The sequence below is a fragment of the Pseudorca crassidens genome, chromosome 6 (genome assembly GCF_039906515.1).
Source record: "Pseudorca crassidens isolate mPseCra1 chromosome 6, mPseCra1.hap1, whole genome shotgun sequence".
Classification (NCBI taxonomy): Eukaryota; Metazoa; Chordata; class Mammalia; order Artiodactyla; family Delphinidae; genus Pseudorca; species Pseudorca crassidens.
In genome coordinates, this window is record NC_090301.1 from 62,014,498 (window position 1) to 62,038,651 (window position 24,154).

At 34.8% G+C, this 24,154-nt stretch overlaps 1 protein-coding gene across 9 annotated transcripts in view; it reads right to left on the bottom strand.

Moving 5' to 3' along the window:
* Positions 1-710: 710 nt before the first annotated feature.
* The window catches only part of UBR3 (ubiquitin protein ligase E3 component n-recognin 3), a 230,802-nt gene continuing 207,358 nt past the window's right edge, over positions 711-24,154 (bottom strand). For all 9 annotated transcript variants that reach the window (XM_067741589.1, XM_067741584.1, XM_067741585.1 and 6 more), the window contains 6 exons: positions 23,242-23,349; positions 22,992-23,117; positions 9,639-9,818; positions 4,586-4,795; positions 3,434-3,573; positions 711-3,138 (listed from right to left, as the gene is read on the bottom strand). In XM_067741589.1, coding sequence (XP_067597690.1) covers positions 3,021-3,138; positions 3,434-3,573; positions 4,586-4,795; positions 9,639-9,818; positions 22,992-23,117; positions 23,242-23,349 — 882 coding nt within the window. In that variant the 3' untranslated portion in view covers positions 711-3,020. The remainder of the gene's footprint in view (positions 3,139-3,433; positions 3,574-4,585; positions 4,796-9,638; positions 9,819-22,991; positions 23,118-23,241; positions 23,350-24,154) is intronic.

Genomic DNA, 24,154 nt, shown 5'->3' on the forward strand with positions numbered 1-24,154 from the left:
ATGTTGTTTTGTTTTGTTGTCGTTGTTGTTCAACATGACCTCAAATGCAAGCCAACAACAGGAACTTGAGAGTTAGCAGTTACAATCCTGGAGATGTTACAGAAACCCTTGGGCCACACCTCCTCTAATACTGCTGTTACCTCCAAGCCTTCGGTGCTTTCAGTCAGCATCTTTTCTAAGTCACAGAAATCAATATCAAATTACATAAAACAGAAAAAAAGGTTTGTGAACACAAATGGATTCCTAGTTGATAACTGGCTGGTGAGCTACAGGATGGAGGGGTAGGGGCAAGGATTGTCAATTCAAACAAGATACAGATCAATCAAAATAAACATTATCATAAAAGCCTTCAGATTTCTTAAGTTTAGCTGGGGATTCTCAGAAAGCAGAAAGGACCACAGCAGTGTTCTTCAGATCTGCACATCCATTTCCTTCTCTAAAAACCCATTTCCTCTCCCTTCACCCATTTCCTGATTCTAAAAGAACACTTAGCAAAGGCTTTGCATTAGTTATGAGACAAAGACAGAAGAATCAGGAACTAGCTCTGTAAATAAGTGGTTAAAGGAAAACCAAACCCTTTATATTAACTCCACCTTACAGCAACTATGATGTTACGCTTTGATCTTTTCATCTATGCTCACTTACACATATTATTGTCAACATCTTTGAAAAAAAAGAAAAACATGTAAGAATTAAACATTTTAAGGACCTTTCACAAACCAAATGACAGTAGGTTTTTATTAACATATCTTACAATGTTGATTATTCCTAGTTTCGTAATTTCTGCTTGCTTATAAAGATTGATTTAGCTTCTACAGTAATGTACTGTATTTAAATGATCATTCATACAAGGTATCACACCAGTACATTTTTTTGAATAATATACACACATCACTCTAACTTGGACCTGTTATTTTTAAAAGTGGGTTTATAAATGGGACTTATAAAAGTTATGGGGAAAAAATTAAAGTTCTAGTTTAGCAGCATGCATGTATGTAATTCAAGTACAATTTTCAACCAAGTGCTTTTTAAAATTTTACTGGTGACTAATTCACCAATATCAAAATAAACACTATCAAATACCCAAATTTTAATGTTAAGGCTAATATTTTCACTTCACATCCGTATGCACAACCATAAAACATTCCATTTTAAATATGTAGTAACCAAAGTCTGAGTACATTATACCATGTATATATAGCATCAGAGTTTCAAACTGTATAATTATTCAAGTTCATGAATCCTGTAACAGTATTTACTAGAGATGTAAATTAGCATTTTGTTCTTCAACCACACCTGAAGAACAAAAGTATCTGGTCTGGTATCCATAATGACGGATGCAAAAAATAAGACAGGCTGAACTTATGATACAGTATTTTAAAAAGTACCAATGTGTTGGAAAGAACAGCTGTTTAATTCAACAGAATCATTCTAGTCTTTCAGAAAGTTACCTTAATATTTTGGAAATGTATATAAAAATAGCAAGCTACTTCCATATTGTATTTTTATTGTAGAGCTATAGGTAATTTTTTGACTTTTTGAACATATTTGAATATTTACTCTTCTGTTTGAATGCAAGGCCATCATTTAATGTCCACTTTTATATCCTGTAATATCATGTCATCATTCAATAATTTTTAGAACACAGATCTGACTTTATTTTTATAGTTTATCATTAGATGTTTTTTAGTTTATTTTTACATGTAAAAATGTAATTTTATATAACAAGCCGTGGAAGTCCAAAGTACCAGGAATTGCTTGATAGCACTATATATTAAATAATCATCAAATTATTGAATCATTTGGAAGAAAAATTTTGGTAGCAATATATCACATGCTTTTCTGTCATCTTCCCTCTGTAAGTACAGAGTGGGTTTTAGCTCAATCATTTTCATTCTTACTAACTTAAAAACCCTACAAACATAAATTGCTTTTCACAGCAGCTTCTAACAAGAATGCAGATGTACAGCTCATTCATGAGGATCATCACCACTGAGCCCTTTTCCTTCCCTTTTAGGAAACCGAGCAGAAATAGCAGTGATAACACTGCACAGATACAATACAGATGAACCTCTTGAGCTGATAAGGAAAGTTCCAGAACTATGCTTCATTTGTGGGGAAGTCAGAGCATTTTTCCAATCCAATCATTTAAACAAAAAAACTTGGTTGGTAATAAAAGGTGGGCATGCAGAGAATCAAAATCTGCCATGTATATGTTCTTAAAACTTCTGATTTTATAATAAAATCTGTTTGTTACTACCTCAAGTGATTCATCCAAATGAAATGGCAAATTTTGATTTTTAGGGACTCCCCCAACCACACATGTCCCCCAAAATGTACTGTATTATATTAACAGCAGCTATCTACTTATTTTACAACTATTTCAATTATTTACCTGGGGAGAATATTTATGAAATTCCTGAGAATGAATTAAGTTTCAGCAAAGCCTTAAACTTTTAACAGATTCCTCACAATAAGAAAAAAATGTAAAGTTCTACTATTAGACCAAATTTTACTATACAGTATTTCACATAAATCATGTTTTACATTTTTTTCTAATTACATACAGCAAAAATCTCAAATCAACACAAGAATGGCAGAGGGAAAGGATGCATTACGTTTAGCAGATGCAAATTAAAATACACAGATATAAAGAAGCAGTAAAACTTTAAATAAATCACACCCACTCTAAATATCAATGAATAGCAGATATGCATTGTTGGGAGAATCATTTTTAAATGATTTTGTCAACAAGTTGTGCTTCTTATTAATTGTGGACTTAAACAAAAAAAGGACCACTAAAGAATGGTTTAACTTCTTACTTGTTATGTTCTCCATATACTTAAAAAAAAATTATTATACCATTAATGTGATTACCAAGCACCTAATTTTGGAAAGGCTTTATAATGTATGTTTTCTTTCTTTCCCTCAGCAAAAGCGTTAATCCCCCAAATTAAGTTAAAGCTTATTGTTGATAAATTCTTAATGAAAATGATATAATGCAATGCTAAGGTGGTGAGTCACAGCCCATTGTAATGTGGACCCCATCTTTTATTGATGTGATCAAAAGTATGAGAAATCCACTGTTGTTCAAGAACTTTGTATCTTTCTTTACAAATGTAGAGAGGCTTGCCTCGCCTAGAATAAAAAGGGAAAAAAAGTATTAAAAGTAATATAATACAATGAAGATTTCACACACATTTTTAAAAATAGATTCGTTATGGCAAAAATCTCACATAGTAATTTGGTTTATTTCATATTTCTTTAACATGATGATGGGGAAAATATCCCCCAAAATAGAAATAGTTCTAAATTAATGACTGCCAGAAATAAAAAAAATAATTATTATTATAATTACAAAGTCAGGAATGGTAAATTATTCTTACTGGCCAAACTTCAATAAAACATGTGGATATATCCATGCACATCTAACCTAAGATCTCGGTCTTCCTCTCCATGAGCATCCAAATACACAGAACCCCAGAGACAGAAGCGGTGCCCTCGAATGATGATAATCACTGATGCATTGATCAAAAGGAAAATCCCTGTTCCAGCACCACAGTTCTGAGAATGCTAAAAAATTAAAAATATATGACTGAACTTCATAATCAAATGGACTTTATAAGAAAATCAAGAATGCCTTGTCTTCTAAATAACACAGAAATATTTAAATGTTTTAAAATCAGATTTCACCTAAGTTAAATTTATTAACTCATTCTTAATACTTTATTAACAATACATGAGGAGGAATTTGGATAAGGATTACCTAGGAAATCAATTAAGAGCTAACCTAAACCTAATTCAGAGGCTAGTGTCTACAACAGCATATATGACTGCTGTTTCACAGCACAACATCTGAACATATATACCATTAAAGGGCAGCGGGATTAGGGAGAGGAACTGAAGCTGCACTTAGGAAAAGTTTTACCCACTTAAATAAAACCCCAGGTGTTTTTTTGTTGTTGTCATTGTTTTTGTTTTTACCCTTCTACTGGATAGACCTAGAGCCTGTCATACAGAGTGAAGTAAGTCAGAAAGAAAAAGACAAATACCGTATGCTAACACATATATATGGAATTTAAGAAAAAAAAATGTCATGAAGAACCTAGGGGTAAGACAGGAATAAAGACACAGACCTACTGGAGAACGGACTTGAGGATATGGGGAGGGGGAAGGGTGAGCTGTGACAGGGCAAGAGAGAGTCATGGACATGTACACACTAACAAACGTAAGGTAGATAGCTAGTGGGAAGCAGACGCATGGCACAGGGATATCGGCTCGGTGCTTTGTGACTGCCTGGAGGGGTGGGATAGGGAGGGTGGGAGGGAGGGAGACGCAAGAGGGAAGAGATATGGGAACATATGTATATGTATAACTGATTCACTTTGTTATCAAGCAGAAACTAACACACCATTGTAAAGCAATTATACCCCAATAAAGATGTTAAAAATAAATAAATAAAACAACAACAACGACGAAAACAAGATCCTTATATGTATTGTGTATTTAATTCAAAGACTAGTTAAATTTGAAGAGCTGGCTTGACCATATATACCACATTTCCATGTGATTTACTCTTGCTTACCAATACACATTCACAGTAACTTTGTTGCTTGCAGCAAAGTCCTTTCAGGCATACAAAAGTACCACAAACAAGGCAAACGGCAGGATCTTTAGGAACCTTGGTGCAGACACTACAGGTTTTTCTGTGGTAGTACTGGAAGATGGTGTTATAATTTTCAGGCAACTGTAGTAGGTGTGGCAATTTCCATCTTGACTCTTGGATAAGCAAGGCCTAAAACATTATTCAAAAATATTCATTAGTCCTATGTATTTAAGTCACTAACACAAAATATTTATTTTTTAAAAGGCCTTTTTTTTTTAAAGAAAAGAAAATCTGTCTCCAAGAATGTGGCTTATTTTCTTTATTAACACTCTTCCCATTTCCATTTTACAAATGACTAAAATAGTACTTCAACAATTATGATTCTCTATTTTAATGTAATTTTCAATTAAAACATGATGTGAGTTTTTAGACTAAGCACCTAAAACATTGAAATTTGTTATTACTTTAAAAGAAAAATATTAAATATAACTAAGCATGCATGGAAAATATACGTAGATGTACTTGTTTTTAAATATTCTTAATACATAATTTTAAACAGTTATACACATTTTTCAAAACCAAGTTTTTGACCTTTCTTAGATAAACAAACAATTCATTGGCTTTTTCTTTAGGGAAGATCATGGTTATAATTCATATTTCTATTTCAATACTTTATAATCTTTCATTCCTAGAAGATGAAAAATCTTACACCTCAAGCTGTTAAGATCTTTTGTATCCATAAGTGCTGGGGCTACAACTCTTTTCATAAATTTTCTCAGTAAGTGTGAAAAAAAAAAAACAAATTAGTTAAATTTCCCTACAGGGTATTTTGTTCATTTTTTGCAGTTATATAAAAATACTGGAAATAGCATTAATTTTTTTTCTAGATGCTACTTCATTAACACTTAAACCAGATAAAATGTAGTATGAATCTATTATCTTAAGAAACAGTATGGAGGCTGGCAATTCACGTGGTGATCATCTCACATTACTTATAGCCATAATCCATCTAAATCAGTCTAATAACTAAGTATCCAGCTTGGTGTTTATCAATATGTTCATGGATAAAGCAGCCATGGAAGCAAGGATAAGGACAATATATGGGCTTACAATATGCTGTTTGCCAATACTCAGTGCCCAACTTCGGACTCCAAAGACTGCATATTCTGTAACGGGTTCATTATATATGGAACCCTTCCATCAGTGGAAGGAACAGCAATTTCTCCTCATTGAACTTGATACTTATCCAGATTAGGTTGTAAATTACCCAGTAGCACACACCACATGGTCTCTAATCAAAGAATTTTCTTCATAAAGAAAGATGTAACACAATAGGTGGATGTCTATGGAATCAACTGATCTTAACATATAGTCAATCATCTGAAAAAAATCACTGGTCTTTTAAATGATGAACTACTTTGCTGATGAATTTTTAGATGGTACCCACTAGAGGGAAACACCTATTGAATGAGGTATATGCTCCTACAGAATGAGGTATACGACCTAAAAAAGCAACTAGTACATAAGGGTGATTGACTGTTCTCTTACAGATGGAGTGCACAGGTTTGGGAACCAGAGGGTGGCATCTCTCATAATTAGACCTAAAAATTCAGTCTTTAATTTCTGTTTCCCTGCTATTCTGGACTCTTCTGTGGTTTCAGTACTATTGTAAGGAGGCTGTGTGCTATCTGCCAACAAGGGACATAATAATAGTTCCACTGAATTAAAAACTAAATGTCATCTGACCACTCTAGCTTCCCTAATACCACTCGGAAAAGAAAGGGAATGGCTTACAGTATTGTCTGGAGGGAGTGACCTCATCAAATAAAATAGAAATACCTCCTGTATCAGTATGTTTGAAACTCAGAGATACACCCCACCCCCACCCCTAGCGCGTTCATGCTTGAAAGGTAAACATTTCACACAAAACTAGTACAGTCTTATATAAGCATGACAGGACAAATCACTGAGCTCAGACCTCTCAGAATAAAGTTTGGATCACATCTTTGTTCAAATAAATCCAACCAGTTGAGGTGCTGGTCAAAGAAGGTGAAAGAAGAAAGTCACATATTTGACTGTATATTAGCTACAGTTTTATGACTAATTTAAAATTTTCTTGCTTGTTGTGGCATATATTTTTGCAATATTTTTCATTCTCTTTTCCTTTCTTCTACTACTGAATTCAGGGTGAGTACGTGCTAATTAAAAATTTCCAGGCCGTTGGGGTGTAAGAACAATAAATCACAGAAGGAATGGACATCTCCTCTGGATTCAGGGAAGCTTGATGATATAACTATAGGATGTGACTTCAGGTTAGGTATTTGGGAAATGGTGGCTGCATCTGTGGTTGTAAAGGGAACAGTTACATCATTTTAAACAGGGGAAGAAATGAAACTCTGTGAATGAGAAGAAGGATGTCTATGTGCTGGGGAGGTAAGATGTGAAGGTAGCGGGCCACCAGTGTTCGTTTTTTCCAATTTGTCTGGCAACCTCATCTGCCTTCCTACATTGACAGCATTATGACTTATTTTGGAAAATAACCTCTTTTCCTGCTCCATACAGATCTGATGGGGTTGCCCCATCACAAGATCCTGCACCATCACAGGGGTATACATATGATGCAAATTAGGCCAGTCAGATTCTCTCTCCCAGGAATCTGAATTTGGAGCATATATATAGGGAAGGAAAGTAGCTGAGATGGAGTCATCTAGCAGTAGCGCTTCAGAGAAAACAGACCAGAGGTTTGCAACCAAACTGTTTGCAATCAAAGAATCTTAGCTGTTACAAGAAAGGAGAAGCAGTAATTCAGACTATCTTTCAAGGGAAGCTGTTGCACTATTCAGCTCCAATCACTGTTTATATTTATCTAAGTCTCTCTGTTCAAATTTAAAGTTGCTGGTTAAAAAGAAATCTGGTTGACAAATGGACAGAGTTGAGGTTAGAGATAGAACAGAGTGAAGGGACAAGTGTAGGGATGCAGGTCAGATAGGGGTGCATTCAAATAACATAAAAATTCTGCATAAGCATAAATATCTACTGTTCTGACTCTAAAACAAATAGTTATCACTCAATTTTACAAAAAGATGAAATATATTTAAATGGTAAATTCTTATTTTCTATCAATATTCACAACAATAATCATTCATCTAAAAAGGTAGGCTTATTCTTATACTATCAAGTGATTTCGTTTTTATCTATTGCTTATCCCATGGCACATATGAAGAAAAAATAATTTTAAGTATGCTCATCACTTTTTCTCCTGTCCTGGTTCTACAATAATACCCAACTCTTACTCCAAGACATTCCTCATAGGTTTTCAGACATCAAAATATAACTTCAGATTATAGCTATAATTGTGAATAAAGCAATTACTAGATAGGAAAATATTTTTATACATAGTACACAAGGTTCATTAACTTCTTCAATTTTCCTTTCCTTTTAAAAAAAGTATAAAATGAGATAATATCTCTTTAAGGATTTCAATTGAAAATGAACAAAAGCAGAGACATTTATTATTTATGCTTACCTTGCCTTTGTTATTCACTTCAATGTTTTAAGAATTAAGTCTAGTGACAACCTCCATCTGAAATACTAATTTTTCTATTGTTCCTTTGACATTAAATTAAAATTCTCGTTTTTCCTGAAATCGGTTCCCCTTTCATCAGTTCTATTTCTCCCAATGACATTAATCCACCATTTAATTGTTTCACAAATATTTATTAGGTGACTAGTCTATATCAGGCACTTTCCAGGAACTAGGGATTCAAGAATAAACAAGAAACAATTTTTGCCTTGTGGAGTCCCCATTCAGACACATTAAACAAACAAAAGTGATAAACATGGCAACTATTAGAAACAGTGGCAAAAGTACTATCATACATAATAGAGGGAGATGGACTCTCAGATACAGCTTTATAGAAGAGGTAACATTTATCTTAGCAAAGCCTTCATGGGTGATTAACAGGAAAACAGTAGGAAGATTGCTTTAAATAAAAGTAACAGCAATAAGCAATAGCACAGATGTTTTAAAAATGCATAGCATACTTAAGAAATATTCTTTCGTGGTTTAAGCAAGGTGGTGGCTGGGAAGTGGTATGAAATGAAGTTAGAAAGGCAAGCAAGATGGTGAATGCCATGTAAAGATTCCTGTCTTTCTCCATAGCCAATGGGACATCCATCGTCAGTGGTTTTTAAGCAGGAGCAGGTTCCTATCGGAACTATGTATACTAGTTACTACTCTTCTGATGACTTGAGTTCAAGATTTTAAAGTCATGTACACTTGGTCACCAAGGACTATAAATTTTTCTCAAATGTGTCTTGCATTGGTTACATTCTGTCTAATTTCTGCTGGCTATCAAAACAATAATCCAGATTTTCTTCACCACTAAATAATCTTTGGTTTCCCTTTCTCCATAACATCAATTTTACTTACTAAAAAAGCCACAAAAATTACCTCCCTAAAACACTACTTTCATCATATTATTCCATTTCTCAAAAACTGTAATTCTATATAGAAGAAAGTCTGAGCACCAAACCATGGCACTAAGAGCCACCCACCACTGCCTGCACTCCACCTTTCCAATTCCCTCATCCCCAACACAACACCTTTACCCATCGAGCTGGCAGCATAGAGTCAGCAAATTTTATAGTTAAAGACATGATGTTTTAGATGTGCAAGTCCAAATCTTTAATTTTTATGTGACAGTCCTCTTTCCAATAAGCTTACAAGTTCCTTGTCTATCTTAAAATTCCTTTGTACCTTCCAAATCTAGTGCTATGACTATTTAAGGTATTCAATAAAAACCTGATGACCTAAAACACACTAAAAGTAACATACTATACCTTAGTTTTGTTAACTGAAACATTTCTGCTTTTACACTCATAAATAAATATAAGCAAACCATTTTTTCAAAATAATTAGTTTAATAAATACTGCCAAGACTAGATTACCTGAAATTTTAAATTCTTCATTATTCTCTTACCTATTAGCATGTCACCACTATAGCAAGTGAGTATTGCTCTTTTTACATACCTTTCCTTGTTCGGCATGTCTTTCAGTAAATGAATTTATCTCAAAACACCACTGAGATATAATATCAAATGCTGGAACTGGCCAATCCAGACAGGAGGCACTGATGAATGGATGTTCTGTTTGGTAAAATGTTGGCAGAAGTCCCAGGCAGCTGGAAAGAACTGAAAACTCTTCTTCTTCCTTTTAGATATGAAATAGAAAATTCTCAAGACATTTCATCATGAACATTTCGCATTATAGATATTTAAAGTGTCATTCTCATCAATTACTTCTGGATAGTAAGAAAACTTTCTTAACTGAGTCAACTAAATAAAGTGAGGGGAGTAAGAGGAGCAAAGAAGAGAGAAAAGGTTCCAAGCTGTTATATCCTATATTCCCAGAATGTTTCTCTTTGAAATTTAACTTCCAAGTGCCATAGCATCTGCTTCATTTATACGTTTATTTTAAAAATAGTGTTTTCACATATCTGATGAATATAGCCTATAGCACCTAGCTACTCTATGAAAGCAAATGTTAATTTGGCGCAAAGGGAAAGTGACTTTTAGTTAAAAAGACATAGACTGTCAGTGTGGATAAAGAAGAACAATAGCGAAAACATGGAATTCACGACAGACAGTGCTAAATCATTTGCCTAGACCCTGAATGGGTGTGAAACAAAGTCAGTTTTAAAAAGAGGGTGAAGTTTGTAAAAACTTGAGAGCTCTAACTGCCAGGTAATCTGAAGCTCTACTCAGTAATAACAGAACCAGTGGAATCAATGATCCAAGGACTCACATCTTGAAAGCTGATTTTTAAAGGAGTTTGTTAGTCTTGTAAACACCAAAGTATACCCCCCACCCCTCTTTATTTAACTGAAAATCCATTTAGGAGGCAGGTTAGTCTACTTTCCCCTGTCCACTGGATCAATTAATTCCTAACATCCTTCAAATTCCAGCTCCTCAGGGAAGCCTTTCCTGACCCCACTTAATGACACCTTAGACTACCTAGTTCCACCGAGATAAAATTAGTACGTCTATACTGTGTAAACACTTCAGTTCTTACATTTATACTTTCTACTTTAAAAATAAATTAGCCTGTCCTCTAAGACTGTGGGAGTAGTCCCCGGGAGTAGGGGCTCTGTCCTCCCGGTGCTTGGCACATAGCAGACATTCGACAAACATCTGTTTGCAAAACAACTAATTGTGTGGATTAAGTACAAAATTCTGAAATATGCTATAAAGAAGAAATAAAGGGGAACTCCCTGACGGTCCAGAGGTTAGGTCTCTGGCGCTTTCACTGCTGAGACCCAGGTTCAATCCCTGGTTGGGGTACTAAGATCCCACAAGCTGTGCAGCACAGCCAAAATAAAAAAAGAAATAAAGATGAAAAAGCAAAATGATATGCAGGCTGAAAAAGATGCTGATTTTTTAAATCACTAGAAATGAGGCCACAAATCCCCCATTTGTATAGATACATTAATAAGGCATGTTAAAAACTAACTTTACTGAGGTATAACTTACATACCATAAAATTCACCCACTTTAAGTCTGATGAATTTTGGAAAATGTATACTCATGCAACCACTGCTACAATAAAGTTTTAGAACAATTCCATCCCCTGAAAAAGTTCCTTGGTGCTCTTCTGCAATCAATTCCAGCCCCTGCTCCTGGCCCCAAACAACCACTTATCTGCTTTCTGCCAACTATAATCTGCCATTACAGTTTGGGGATTTTTAAAAATTCCATATAAATGGAATCATACAGTATGTAGTCTTTTGTACCTGGCCTCTTTCACTTAGCGCAGTATTTTTAGATTCATTCGTGTTATTGCGTGTATCAGCAGTCCATTCCTTTTTAATGCTGAGTAGTATTCCACTGAATGAATACACCACATTTTGTTCATGCATTTGCTTGTTGATGGAATTCTGGGTTGTTGCCAGTTTTTAACTACTACAAATTAGTCTGCTATGAACATTCATATAAAAGTCTTTATGTGGACATAAGTTTTCATTTATTTTGGTAGACACCTATTTATTTGGGGGTTGTACTGTAAGTATGCTTAACTTTTTAAAGAAGCTGTCAAACTTCTTCCAAATTTGACTATACCATTTTGCATTCCCACCAGCAAATGACTGAAGAGTGTCAGGTACTCCAGATCCTCACCAACACTTGTAACATTAATTTCTACTCTAAACAATAATGATGTTGAACAGCTTTTCATGTACTGTTGGTCATTCATATACATTCTGATGAGAAGTGTGCCCTATTCAAATTTTTTGCTCACTTTGTATCTTTTGCTTTTTTATTATTGAGTTCCTGATATATTCTGGATACAATAATTTCTCAATATATTTTTTGAGATATAATTTGTATACCATAAAATTCATCCTTTTAAAATGAACAATTTAGTGAGTTTTAGTATATTCACAAAATTGTGCAACCATCACCCACTATCTAATTCCAGAATATTTCCATCACCCTATTTTCCTAATTTCATTTTCAGACTGCTCATTGCTAATGCACAGAAACACAACTGACTTTTTTTGTACATTTATCATGTATCCTACAACCTTGCTAAACTCGTTTATTAGCTCTAATAGCTTTTGAGAGATTCCTTACAATTTTCCACAAACAAGATCATCTAATTTGCAAACAGAGATTGTTTTCCCTCTTCCTTTCCAATCTGGATGCCTTTTATTTCTTTTTCTTGCCTAACTGCTCTTTCTAGAACCTTCAATATAGTGCTTAAAAGACAGGAAGAGGGCAGACATCCTTGCCTTATTTCTTATCTTTGTGGGCAAGCTTTCTATCTTTCACTTTTAAATATGATATTAGCTATGGGTTTCTCATAGGTGCCCTTTATCAGACTTTCCCTTCTATTCCTTTTTTTGGTGTTTTTTTTTTTTTTTACCATGAAAGGGTGTTAGATTTTGTCAAATGGCTACTGAGATGATCATATGCTTTTAAAAAATGTATTCTATTAATATGGTGAATTAAGTTTATTGATCTTTTATTGTTGTTGAGCCAATGTGCATTCCTAGGATAAACCCATTTGGTCATGGTGTATTATCCTTTTTACTGGTAATATTTTATTAAGGCTTTTGCTTCTATGTTCATGAGAGATATGGGTTTGTAGTTTTCTTTTCTCATGATGCCTGGACTGGGTATTAGTAAAACTGGCCTCATAAAATGAGTATGCAGTGTCTCTTCTTCCTCTGTTTGCCAAGAGTTTATATAATATTGATAAAATTTCTTCCTTAAATTTTTCATAGAATTCATCATGATGTTATCTTTGTTGTTATAAAGTTGTTGATCTCATTTTTTGGCAGGATAATAATTGTAGAAGTTTAATAACTAAATCAATTTCCTTACTCAATATAGATCTATTCAAAATTTTCTATTTCTTCTTGAGTCAGTTTTAGTAATTTGTATCTTTCAAAGAATTTGTTCATTTTATAGATGTTATCAAGTTTGTTTGCAAATGTTATTCATAATATTCTCTTATGGTTCTGTAGGAACGTTTCCTCCTTCATTCCTGATATTGGTAATTTGTATCTTCTCTCTCTCTCTTCTTTTTTTTTTTCCCATAGCAATCTAGTGAGGAGTCTAGTTCCTGGTTAAAAACCTATGTGTGCTTCCCTGGTGGTGCAGTGGTTGAGAGTCCGCCTGCCGATGCAGGGGACACGGGTTCGTGCCCCGGTCCGGGAAGATCCCACACGCCGCGGTGCGGCTGGGCCTGTGAGCCATGGCCGCTGAGCCTGAGCGTCCGGAGCTTGTGCTCTGCAACGGGAGAGGCCACAACAGTGAGAGACCCGCGTACCACACAAAAAAAAAGACAACAAAAAACCTATATGTGTTTTTTCAGGTCTAACCACAGATAATCAAAAAGGTTTTACTTTGCAGGTCTCATGGTGAAAACTGTCCTCCCTCCACCAGACTTGGCACACAGTCAGTGCACTGCAGTCTCTGAAGGGATCTGCAATCATGGTCTCAGGCCCCCTGGCCAGTCATGCTCTTTCACACATTTACATTCCCAGGCCTGGCGCCTTTATTCCTAGGCCCCTCTATCTGAGGCCTTGGGCAGGGGTCACTTTGACACTTCTGCCAAGGCCAGCTTATTAAGGGAAAAAGCTGAAACCTTTAAGAAACTTTTCCCCACTCTGACTCAGTACCCAGGACTTTTCCACTCCTATCCCTACCCCTTCACCCTCCTCTCCACCTCAGAGTTCATAACACTGCAAAAAACTTCTGTTTGCGGCTCCCTTAACAGATTCCCACATTTGTGCTGATCCACCTGATCCTTAACCGGTACATCATTTCATTCTATGAAGGTGATGGAACGGGGAATCAGCATTTTCTCTGATTTTAGCCTCTTGATTATACTATCACAGTAAGTGGTTAAAGGTTTAACTCTTTCATTTGTGGCTTCCTGCTTTAATCAGCCACTCCAGTACCTAGCAGCTCAGTTCTCTCTCTCCCAGCTCAGCTGAGCTCCTGACATTTAGGTGTATCCATTTTATTGATCTTTGCAAAGAACCAGATTTTGAACTAATTGATTTTCTCTACTGTTTCTCCATTACTATCCATTGACTTCTGCTCTGATTTTTGTAATTTCCTTTCTTTTACTTGTTTTGGGTTTAATTTACTCTTATTCTAGTTTCATAAAGTAACAATTTAGATAAATGATTTTAGACCTGGGCTTCCCTGGTGGCGCAGTGGTTGAGAGTCCGCCTGCCGATGCAGGGGACACGGGTTCGTGCCCGGGTCCGGGAAGATCCCGCGTGCCGTGAAGCGGCTGGGCCCGTGAGCCATGGCCGCTGAGCCTGCGCGTCCAGAGCCTATGCTCCACAACGGGAGAGGCCACAACAGTGAGAGGCCCACGTACCGCAAAAAAAAAAAAAAAAGATTTTAGACCTTTCCTCTGTTTAAATATAAGCATTTGAAGCTGTATGTACCTCTCCAAGAACTATTTTAGGGGCATTTCACAATTTTGCTATGCTGTGTTTTCATTTTCACTCAGTTTACGTGTTTTCTGATTTCTACGTGATTTCTGCTTTGATACATAAGTTATTTAGAAGTGTGCTGCTTAATTCTCACACATTTGGGGATTTATATATTTCTTTCTTTTACTGACTTCTAATTTAATTCTGTGTGGTAAGAAAACATGTTTTGTGATTTCAATTCTTTTAAATTTATTGCTACTTGCTTTATGGTTTGGCATATGGTACACTCTGGTGAATGGGCCATGTGCACTTGTAAAAAATATGCATTCTGATATTGTTTGGTGGAGTATTCTATAGATGTCAATTATATCAAGCTGACTGATAGTATGATTCAGGTCTCATTTATCCCTGTTGATTTTCTATCTACTTGTTATTGATTACTAAGAAAAAACACTGAAGTTTCCAGGTATAATTGTGGATTGTCTATTTCTTCTTTCAATTCTGTCAATTTCTGCTTTATGTAATTTGGGGTTTTGTTGTTTTGTGCATATATATTTACAGCTGTTATATCTTCCTGCTCTATTGAGAGAGGGCATTTATGTTCTAAGGTAAGGCACAAAAACAACTTGAGACAATGGAAACTACTAATGGTAAGAAAATAGCAATACTTTTTCATCTTCTTTATGACAGGATATCCAACAATGGATAAAAATGAACAAAGATCTACATAAATGTATCTTTCCCCCTGGGATTCACAGACTACTTCAGGATTACTTGGCCTCTCATGAAGCAGATGTTGAATCCAAAAGTGGGTCACTAAAATGAAAGAAACCTGAGGAAAAATTTATAAAAGAAGAAAAAAATGAAAGAAAAGTTTCTCATTCCTCCCTATCATTTGACTTGGACAAAACAGATGAGAGTGGCAGATTATTCTACACAAAGAAAAAATAATGAGATACTTTTTTAAAGCTCAGATACTAAATGATTTTCCCAGTCATTTTCATTTCCTAATTATTTTCAAAAGCAGCATGTAACAAGTAGGTCATAGTAAAGAAAACTAAATGGCTCTGCATAAGGAAAATGCTCAACCTTAGGAAAAATATAAATTGAAACAACCTTAAAAAAAAAAACTACATTGAGCTATTTTACCTAGACCAAAGATCTAGAGGCAAAGACTAAATAGTATGATAACACACTAAGTAGACACAAGTACAGGGAAACTTTCACACATCACTGGTGTTAACATAATTGGTACAACTTCAATGAAAGGCACTCTGGCAATAACCATCAAAACTACAAAAGTATGCAAATGCTGAAACAGCAAATCACTTCTAAGGATTTTTGTGTGTGTGTGCATAAACTTTTTTTTTTTTTGGAGTATAATTGCTTTACAAAGTTGTGGTAGTTTCTGCTGTACAACGACGTGAGTCAGCGCTATATGTATACATACATCCCCTCCCTCTTGGACTTCCCTCCCATCGCCACCCCATCCCACCCATCTAGGTCATCACAGAGCACTGAGCTGAGCTCCCTGTGCTATACAGCAGCTTCCCAATGTGGTACACATATACAATGGAATATTACTCAGCTACTTCTAAGAATTTATCCTACAAATACAATCAAAAACATGCAAAATAACTTGTGCATACTATCATTCATTGCGGTATCATTTGTAAATAGCAAAGGACTAGAAATAACCCAAATGTTTATTAATAGGGGACTAATTAAATACATCCTGGTACATCATACATGAAATATTCTGAAACTGTAAGACAAAATGAGGAAGGTCTTCATGCATTGAATATGAAATGATCTCCAAGATACACTCTTAAGGGAAAAAAAATGCAAGCTGAAGAACAATGTATAAAAAGAGGACTAAAAGAAAAAAAAAAATACACCCTCCCCACACACACATATTTCTTGTATATGCATAAAATGTCTCTGGAATAATACAGAGGAAACTGATAGCAACTGGGCAGCAATCAAGTGGCTAGTGAAAGGGGTAAACAGAGATTTTTTTCCATAGAATACCTTCTTGTACCTTTTGAATTTAAAAAAATGTGAATACATTACCTGTTCAAAAACTAAATACTTTTTTTCTATAAATTATTGCAGTGGTATATTTATACTATTTAAAATCTAGAAGTATAAAAAGATACTGTTTTTAAAAAAGTCTCTCCACCATTCTTTTTTCCCTTCTATCCTAATCTCAAACTCACTAACCCAACTCCTCGGTAAGAACTGACCATAATTCTTAACGTATTTTTCCAGAGTATCATACATACACACACACAAGCAAATATGAGTACCATTATTTTTCCTCTATTTTCATTTAATATAAGCACACCTTGCCTTGGGATACTTAATATATTTTTGAGATTTTTCCACATTAGCACATAGAAAACTTTCTATTCTTTTTTCTTCTGCAGAGTATGCCATTGTATGAATAAACCACAATTTATTTAACCAGTTTCTCACTGATGGACACTTGAGATGTTTTCAATTTTGTCTGCTATTCTTGTATGTCTATTCGACTATCAACAAATCAATCACTATATTATTAAACTTTAAGAAATGTCTATAGAGTATTCATATTGAGATCAAAGAGAGTATAATATGCAATAAGATAGTGGCTTTTACAGACTTAAAACTAGAAGAAAATAACATGTTCGCCTCAAAAACTTATTTGTGTACTAAGCAGCAGTATAGCTCAGATGTTAATAGTACAGATTTGGCATCTGGACTAAATGTGCTTGAATTCTGGCAGCTTTACTTACTAGCTGTGAATCTTGAGCAAGTCATTCATCTTTCTGTGCCTGTTTTCTTGTCTGTAAAGTGAAGATTGTAACAGCTACCTCATAGTTTTGTGAAGCTTAAATGAATTTAAATGCAAAGCACTTAAAACAATGCTTAGCATGTAGTCAGTGTACAATAAATGCTAGCTATCATTATTACTCGAAGAGAAACTACTTTTGACAGATAGAAGAAAGACAAAAGAATTAAAGGAGATATATTAGAGCAGTGGTTTTTCAACTTTGGAGGGTGGGTGGATAATCCACCTATAATAAACTGATAACTATTTTCTTCCAAGAAAAATACACATACACAAACAGTTTACAAACAATGCTATGGAATTCAAAAACGACCTCCAGTCCCTCTGTTAATAATTCCAGAATTAGAGTATAAATAAGAGAAGATGCAATTAAGTTGGAGCAAAGATAAAGAGAACCACATGAGTTACTAAAATCAGCCCCAATATGGTACTAGAAATAGTGTCAGACTAAGATATTTAACTAAATAAGGAAAGTCTAATAGATTTGTGTGGAGAGCAGGCTTCTGTGTCAGAACATGTACCAGGTACCATTCTTGATGATGTCCCATGGATAACAAAATGTTTGTTTAAAAAGTGTATTATTGGGCTTCCCTGGTGGCGCAGTGGTTGAGAATCTGCCTGCTAATGCAGGGTACACGGGTTTGAGCCCTGGTCTGGGAGGATCCCACATGCCGCGGAGCAACTAGGCCCGTGAGACACAACTACTGAGCCTGTGCATCTGGAGCCTGTGCTCCGCAACAAGAGAGGCCGCGATAGTGAGAAGCCTGCCCACCGCGATGAGGAGTGGCCCCCACTTGCCACAACTAGAGAAAGCCCTCACACAGAAACGAAGACCCAACACAGCAAAAATAAATAAATAAATAAATAAACTCCTACCCCCAACATCAAAAAAAAAAAAAAGTGTATTATTAAACTCAAGAGCGTCCTGGCTATTAGAAATAATCACTGAATTCATTAGCAAGGTGGCTAAATATAGAAGATTAACGTTCAAAAATTCCAACTGGATTTCTCCATTTTAGCAACATATTGGAAAATGTAATTTTAAATGATTCCATTTACAATAAAACAAACAGACATACACAGGAAACTTTAAAAGCATTCTCTTTGGGGTAGGGCACAAAAAAGGATACTGCCTATTACTTTCACTGTTCAAAATAGTACTGGACATGCATTAAGACAACAATAGAGAAATAAAGATTTGAAAGGAAGGGATGATACTGTCATTATTTTCAGATGATATGATACACAGAATACCTAAAAGAATCAACAGGCAAACTACTAGAATTAATAGAGAGTTCAGCAAGTGCCCAGTCACAAGAACATACAAAAATCAATAGTATTATTTTATACCAGCAAGGAGTAATCAGAGAATGTTACAGAAAACAAGATATCATTTAAATAGAAACTAAAACCATAAAGCCTCTAGATTAGCTTTATAAAAAATACCAGACTTTAAGATGACAATTTTAAAATTCTATGAAAATATTAAAAGAAGACCTGAATAAATGGACATAAAAACTATGTTCAATGCCTTAAAACGATAATTCAAAGCGGTTCTCATCTAACAGCTTGTAGGAGTTTGGAAAGATAGTTACAAATTGATATAACATTTATATATAAGAATAAAAGTGCATATATAGCTAACCAGCAAAAAATTTTAGAAAAAAGCATTTGGCAAAAAGATATTAGAAGGAAAAAAAAAAGTGAAACTCACCCTGCCAGATATAATGTCTATAATAAAACCATTGTTAAGAGTGTGCTACTAGTATAGGAACAAATAGGTCAGTAGTATACAACAAAGAACCCAGAAATATAGAAACATGTTAGCATAGGAAATTAGTATGAAAAAGCCAGGTTATTTTATAAATAGATTATTTTGTAAATAGTCTTAGGAAAACTGCCTCATCAAATGGAGAAAAAATTAGATCTTTACTTCATACCTTACTACAAAATAAACTTCAGATTAAATGAAAAATATAAATGTAAAGACAAAACTATAAAAATAAGAGAAGAAAATATAAAATAACTTTATAATCTCAGACTGGAGAAGGATTTTAAAAATAAGATTCCAAAAGCACAAGTCATAAATAAAAAAGTGATAGCTCTGACGACATTAAAATTAAATATTTCTGTTCCACAAAGGGCAATACAAAGTCTGTTAAAAGATATCATCTGCAGGGCTTCCCTGGTGGCACAGTGGTTGAGAGTCCGCCTGCCAATGCAGGGGACACGGGTTCATGCCCTGGTCCGGGAAGATCCTACATCCCGCGGAGCGGCTGGGCCCATGAGCCATGGCCACTGAGCCTGCGCGTCTGGAGCCTGTGCTCCGCAACGGGAGAGGCCACAGCAGTGAGAGGCCTGCATACCGCAAAAAAAAAAAAAAAAAAAGATATCTGCAAAACTGACAAAGCAATAGCAAGATAGTGACAGAAACCCCAATTTTTTTAAATGCTCAAAGAATAGGAATAGGAAATATACAGAGGAAAATTTAAATGTCTAAAAAGTACATGGACTGATGATCAATTGCATTTATATTAGAGAAATGCAAAGTAAATTAACCATAAGCATATACTTTATCCCCATGTGACTGGCAAATATTAGAACACTGGATAATAAAAGTGCTAGCAAGTATAGGGTAGAAAACAAGAACCCTCACACAAGGCAAATGGGAGTGTGAACCTTGAGCAGCCATGTTAGAAGGCAAGGAGGCAGAATGTATCCCATACATACATAGGCAATCCCATAGCTAGCTAGGTATAGAATCCAGAGAAAGTTTAAAAGTATACAAAACATTAGGTTCATTGCAGCAGTTTATTTTTTTTCATGGTAGCAAAGATTTGAAGGCAGCCTAGATGTTCACCAATGAGGAGTAAGTAAAATGTGGAATACACATATATTGGAATACCACTATGAAGAAATAAGAAAGAATTATCTCGAGCTACATGATTAGGTTTAAATGATATAATATTTAGCACGAAGAAAGTAAGAAAGATACAAGATTTATAGCACAACCAGTTAAACAAACACAAAATAACACTATATGCAGTTTATATTGACATATACATTACTTCTGAGAAGTAAGGGATAAGATATCATGTGGGGAACAAAGGGAGAATAATATTAGCGGCACTATACTTAGTACGCCAAAGCTGAGGAGTGTGATCAACTCAATTCCGTGCATATGCACCTCCATCTTTCCTCTCAAAATTGAAAAGATAATTTCAGTTAAAGAAGTCAACAAGGGGAACAATATAAATACTATCAGATGAATGTGGTAAATTCTACCTCTAACTGACTTACTAGCTTAGATGTGTCTTCATCCTTCAGTTTCCTCACTGTAAAGTGAAAACCTAGTTTATAAGCTAGTTAAGAAACAGCCAGCCATTAAAAACTGCTTTGTAAATATCTTTGAACAAATAAATGTTTAGTCTTTTCTCCCCCAAATGAAACAAAGGGCTATGAATGAATGATTCCTGAGTTAACTTCAAGAAATAAAGAAGAAAACATTAAGGGAAAATTGCTGAGTGAGTAGATTTGCAATTAGAATCAAAGGGAGCAAAAGAATAAATTTTAATAAAAATTTTTTGGATAAAAGTATGAGATATGAATGGGTGAAACAAAATACACCAAATGAAAGAAAGTGACATAAAGAAAAACATGTCAAATCCACAAAAGTTAAAAGTAGGCATAATATTATACCCATCTATAGCATACTATCATGATTAATAGAAACAAAAAAGCCAAAGTGAATAAAGTAGAAGAGCAAGCAAATATCTAACTGTATATTTATTTCTATATTATATATTCATGTATTTCTATAATTATATACATTTTTATGTATTACATATATACTTAAAAGCAAAAAAAGATTACACAGATGACAGAACTCTAAACAGATATATTCACTTCAGGTGAATATATCTACTTAACTCAAATAATCCAACCAACCCCTCAAATTGAATATATGCAAAATACTTTCATCTCGGCCCACACAAAACTGCTCCATATTCCTCCTCCATCAACTGTACCATAACGGTTCAAATCTCCCAGGCTCAAAAACCAAGTACAGTATGCTTCCTTCTTCTCCCTTGACTCCTACATGTTCAACTAGCTATCAAATCCTTACTATTTCATCTCCGAAATCTTTAATTGCTTCCTATCCTCTTCTATTTCTAATATTTCCTTTCCCAACTGGCTTTCCTGTTCCTAGTCCCTCCAATCCTCACAGCTCACAAAATGTCTTATATTGGAATGAGGTTTCATGCTGAAATAAAATTTGAATCATGTCACATTTTTGTCCAAAAACCTTTCAGTGGTCCAAATTCCTTTCATGTGAAATTCAAGATCCACCACAATTTCCCCTTAACCTGTCTTTCTGACACTATGTCACACCATTCCTTTTCATGCCTCCTAATAGATAAATTTCTTCCTTGGTCTAAGTATATTCCCAGTGCTCTACTATAGGCATCGCTGTACACCCAAGCCTTGGACTAATTTTCAGTGCTCAATACTAGAGCTTCTGCTTCCAGGTACTTCTCAGTTTATGGGAGAAAAATACCCTCCAATAAAAACAAATGACAAAATAAACCAAGAATACAAGAACACAAAGGTAACAAGAACACAAAGAACCACAGCCTTTGGTTTTTAAATGTGAAGAAAGCAAAGCTGATGAAGGAAGTAGTAAATTTTGTTTGATTAACCTTCTCTATGCTTCACATGCCAGAAGGAAACATGCTTTTAAGTTCAAATTTAAAAATAAATAACTATGAAAGAAACTATCTAATGGATGAATATTTTTAATTTGTTCAATATCTTAGAATTCTAAATAGAATGTTTTGGGGACAAATGTGCAGAGTTTATCTTGAATCACTTGATAAAAACCAAGCAATCCAAACTATTTAATGCAATGGTCAATTATTTAAGAGAGAAGGAACCATCAACAGCTTAATTCTGATATACCGCATGCAGGCTTCAAAGACCATAAATATAAGTGACTTAACTCTCACATCAAATTCCCTGGAAATGAATGGCAGATAATGTCAGGGACATAATCCTATAAACACAGTTTGGTTTACTTACCTTCTGGTTTCCAACTCTGTCACTTTCTTGCCTACTCACACTGACCCACAGTTTTACAAAATAGATTAAACCAGTGATAATTCATTCATCCAAGTTTTAATTGGCTACAAATTGAATATTTTGCAATTCTAAATGCAACAACCAGTTTGCTGGCCAACATAACATGACACCCTTTAAAAAGGATATTAAATGCCAATGACGATTAGTGATAAATATATTAATATGAATACTATCTTCTGTTCAAGTACTGGGTGTTTATTACCACAGATCTAATCCGAAACTCCTCTAATGTCAAATATTAGTAATATTACCATAAAAATGGGTAGATGTCAACAAACACAAAAGTAACAATAATAGTAAATATTCTAAATATTAATTCCTTTGAGTTAGACTAACATATACTTGTATGACAGTTCTGGATATATAATAGATATAAGTATTATATGTCAGTATATTTTTAAAAATTAGATAATTGTTTAAAAAAAAAAAAAGGCTCCCTACTCTCTACCACAAATTATACCTGGCAGCTAGGTAAATCTTCCCCAAAAAGGTGGTGCTGAAGAAGGCTGGTGATTCTGAGGAAATGTAAGCAGAAGTCCTGTAAGTATTTTTCCGTGGATTCAGGAGACCAAGCAATAGGGCTAATCTAAAGTTAAAAAAGAAAATCAGAACAATTCGTTCTATAATAGACATAACAAACAGTAATATTCATAATGGCAAGAAAATCTAAATTTTTAAATAACCACTACATCTGGTCATAGAGAACATACCGTCGCACACTCCTGCGTTCCTTCTTCATGGTATAACTTTCCTTTAGATAGTTCCCTTATCACAAAGCTCAATAAGACTTCATAAGACTTCTCTGCATCACATGTATTCTGGAAAAAATTAAAAATTAATTCCATTAGTCACTGAAAATTACAAAACCATTTACATCGGAAAGAATACCTTTTAATGAGTAAAGTATAATCATGATTTCATTACTTTTCAAGCATGTAACTTCACTTTCTCAAAATCTGTGTACAACAGTACACCTCTGGATTCACAATGAATTTGGATAGGTGATGAAAGCTATTCCAATACTTCTTTAAAAGACAGCATATAAGTTACATAATATATGTGTAAATGAACATATCTATATCATATCTTTTGTCCCAGTAATTCTCACTCCTGGAAATTCTTCCTAAGGAAATAATCTAAAGAGAAAAGAAGAACTTTATGCCCATGACATTCACTGAAGCATTATAATAGTGAAAAATTAGAAATGACCAACAGAAGTGAAGCAATTATTGCACTTGTCTGGTTAAGAATCCACCTGCCAATGCAGTGGACATGGGCTTAAGCCCTGGTCTGGGAAGATCCCACATGCTGTGGAGCAACTAAGCCCATGCACCACAACTACTGAGTGTGTGCTCTAGAGCCCACAAGCCACAACTACTGAAGCCCACGAGCCTAGAGGCCGTGCTCCGCAAAAAGAGGAGCCACTGCGATGAGAAGCCCGCTCACCGCAACAAAGAGTAGGCCCCGCTCACCGCAACTAGAGAGAGCCCACGCACAGCAACGAAGACCCAACGCAGCCAAAAATAAATACATAAATAGATTTATTTTTTTAAAAAAGGTGAAGCAGTTACCTAAATTATGCAATACCAGAATATTTTATAGGCAGTAAATATGACAAATTTG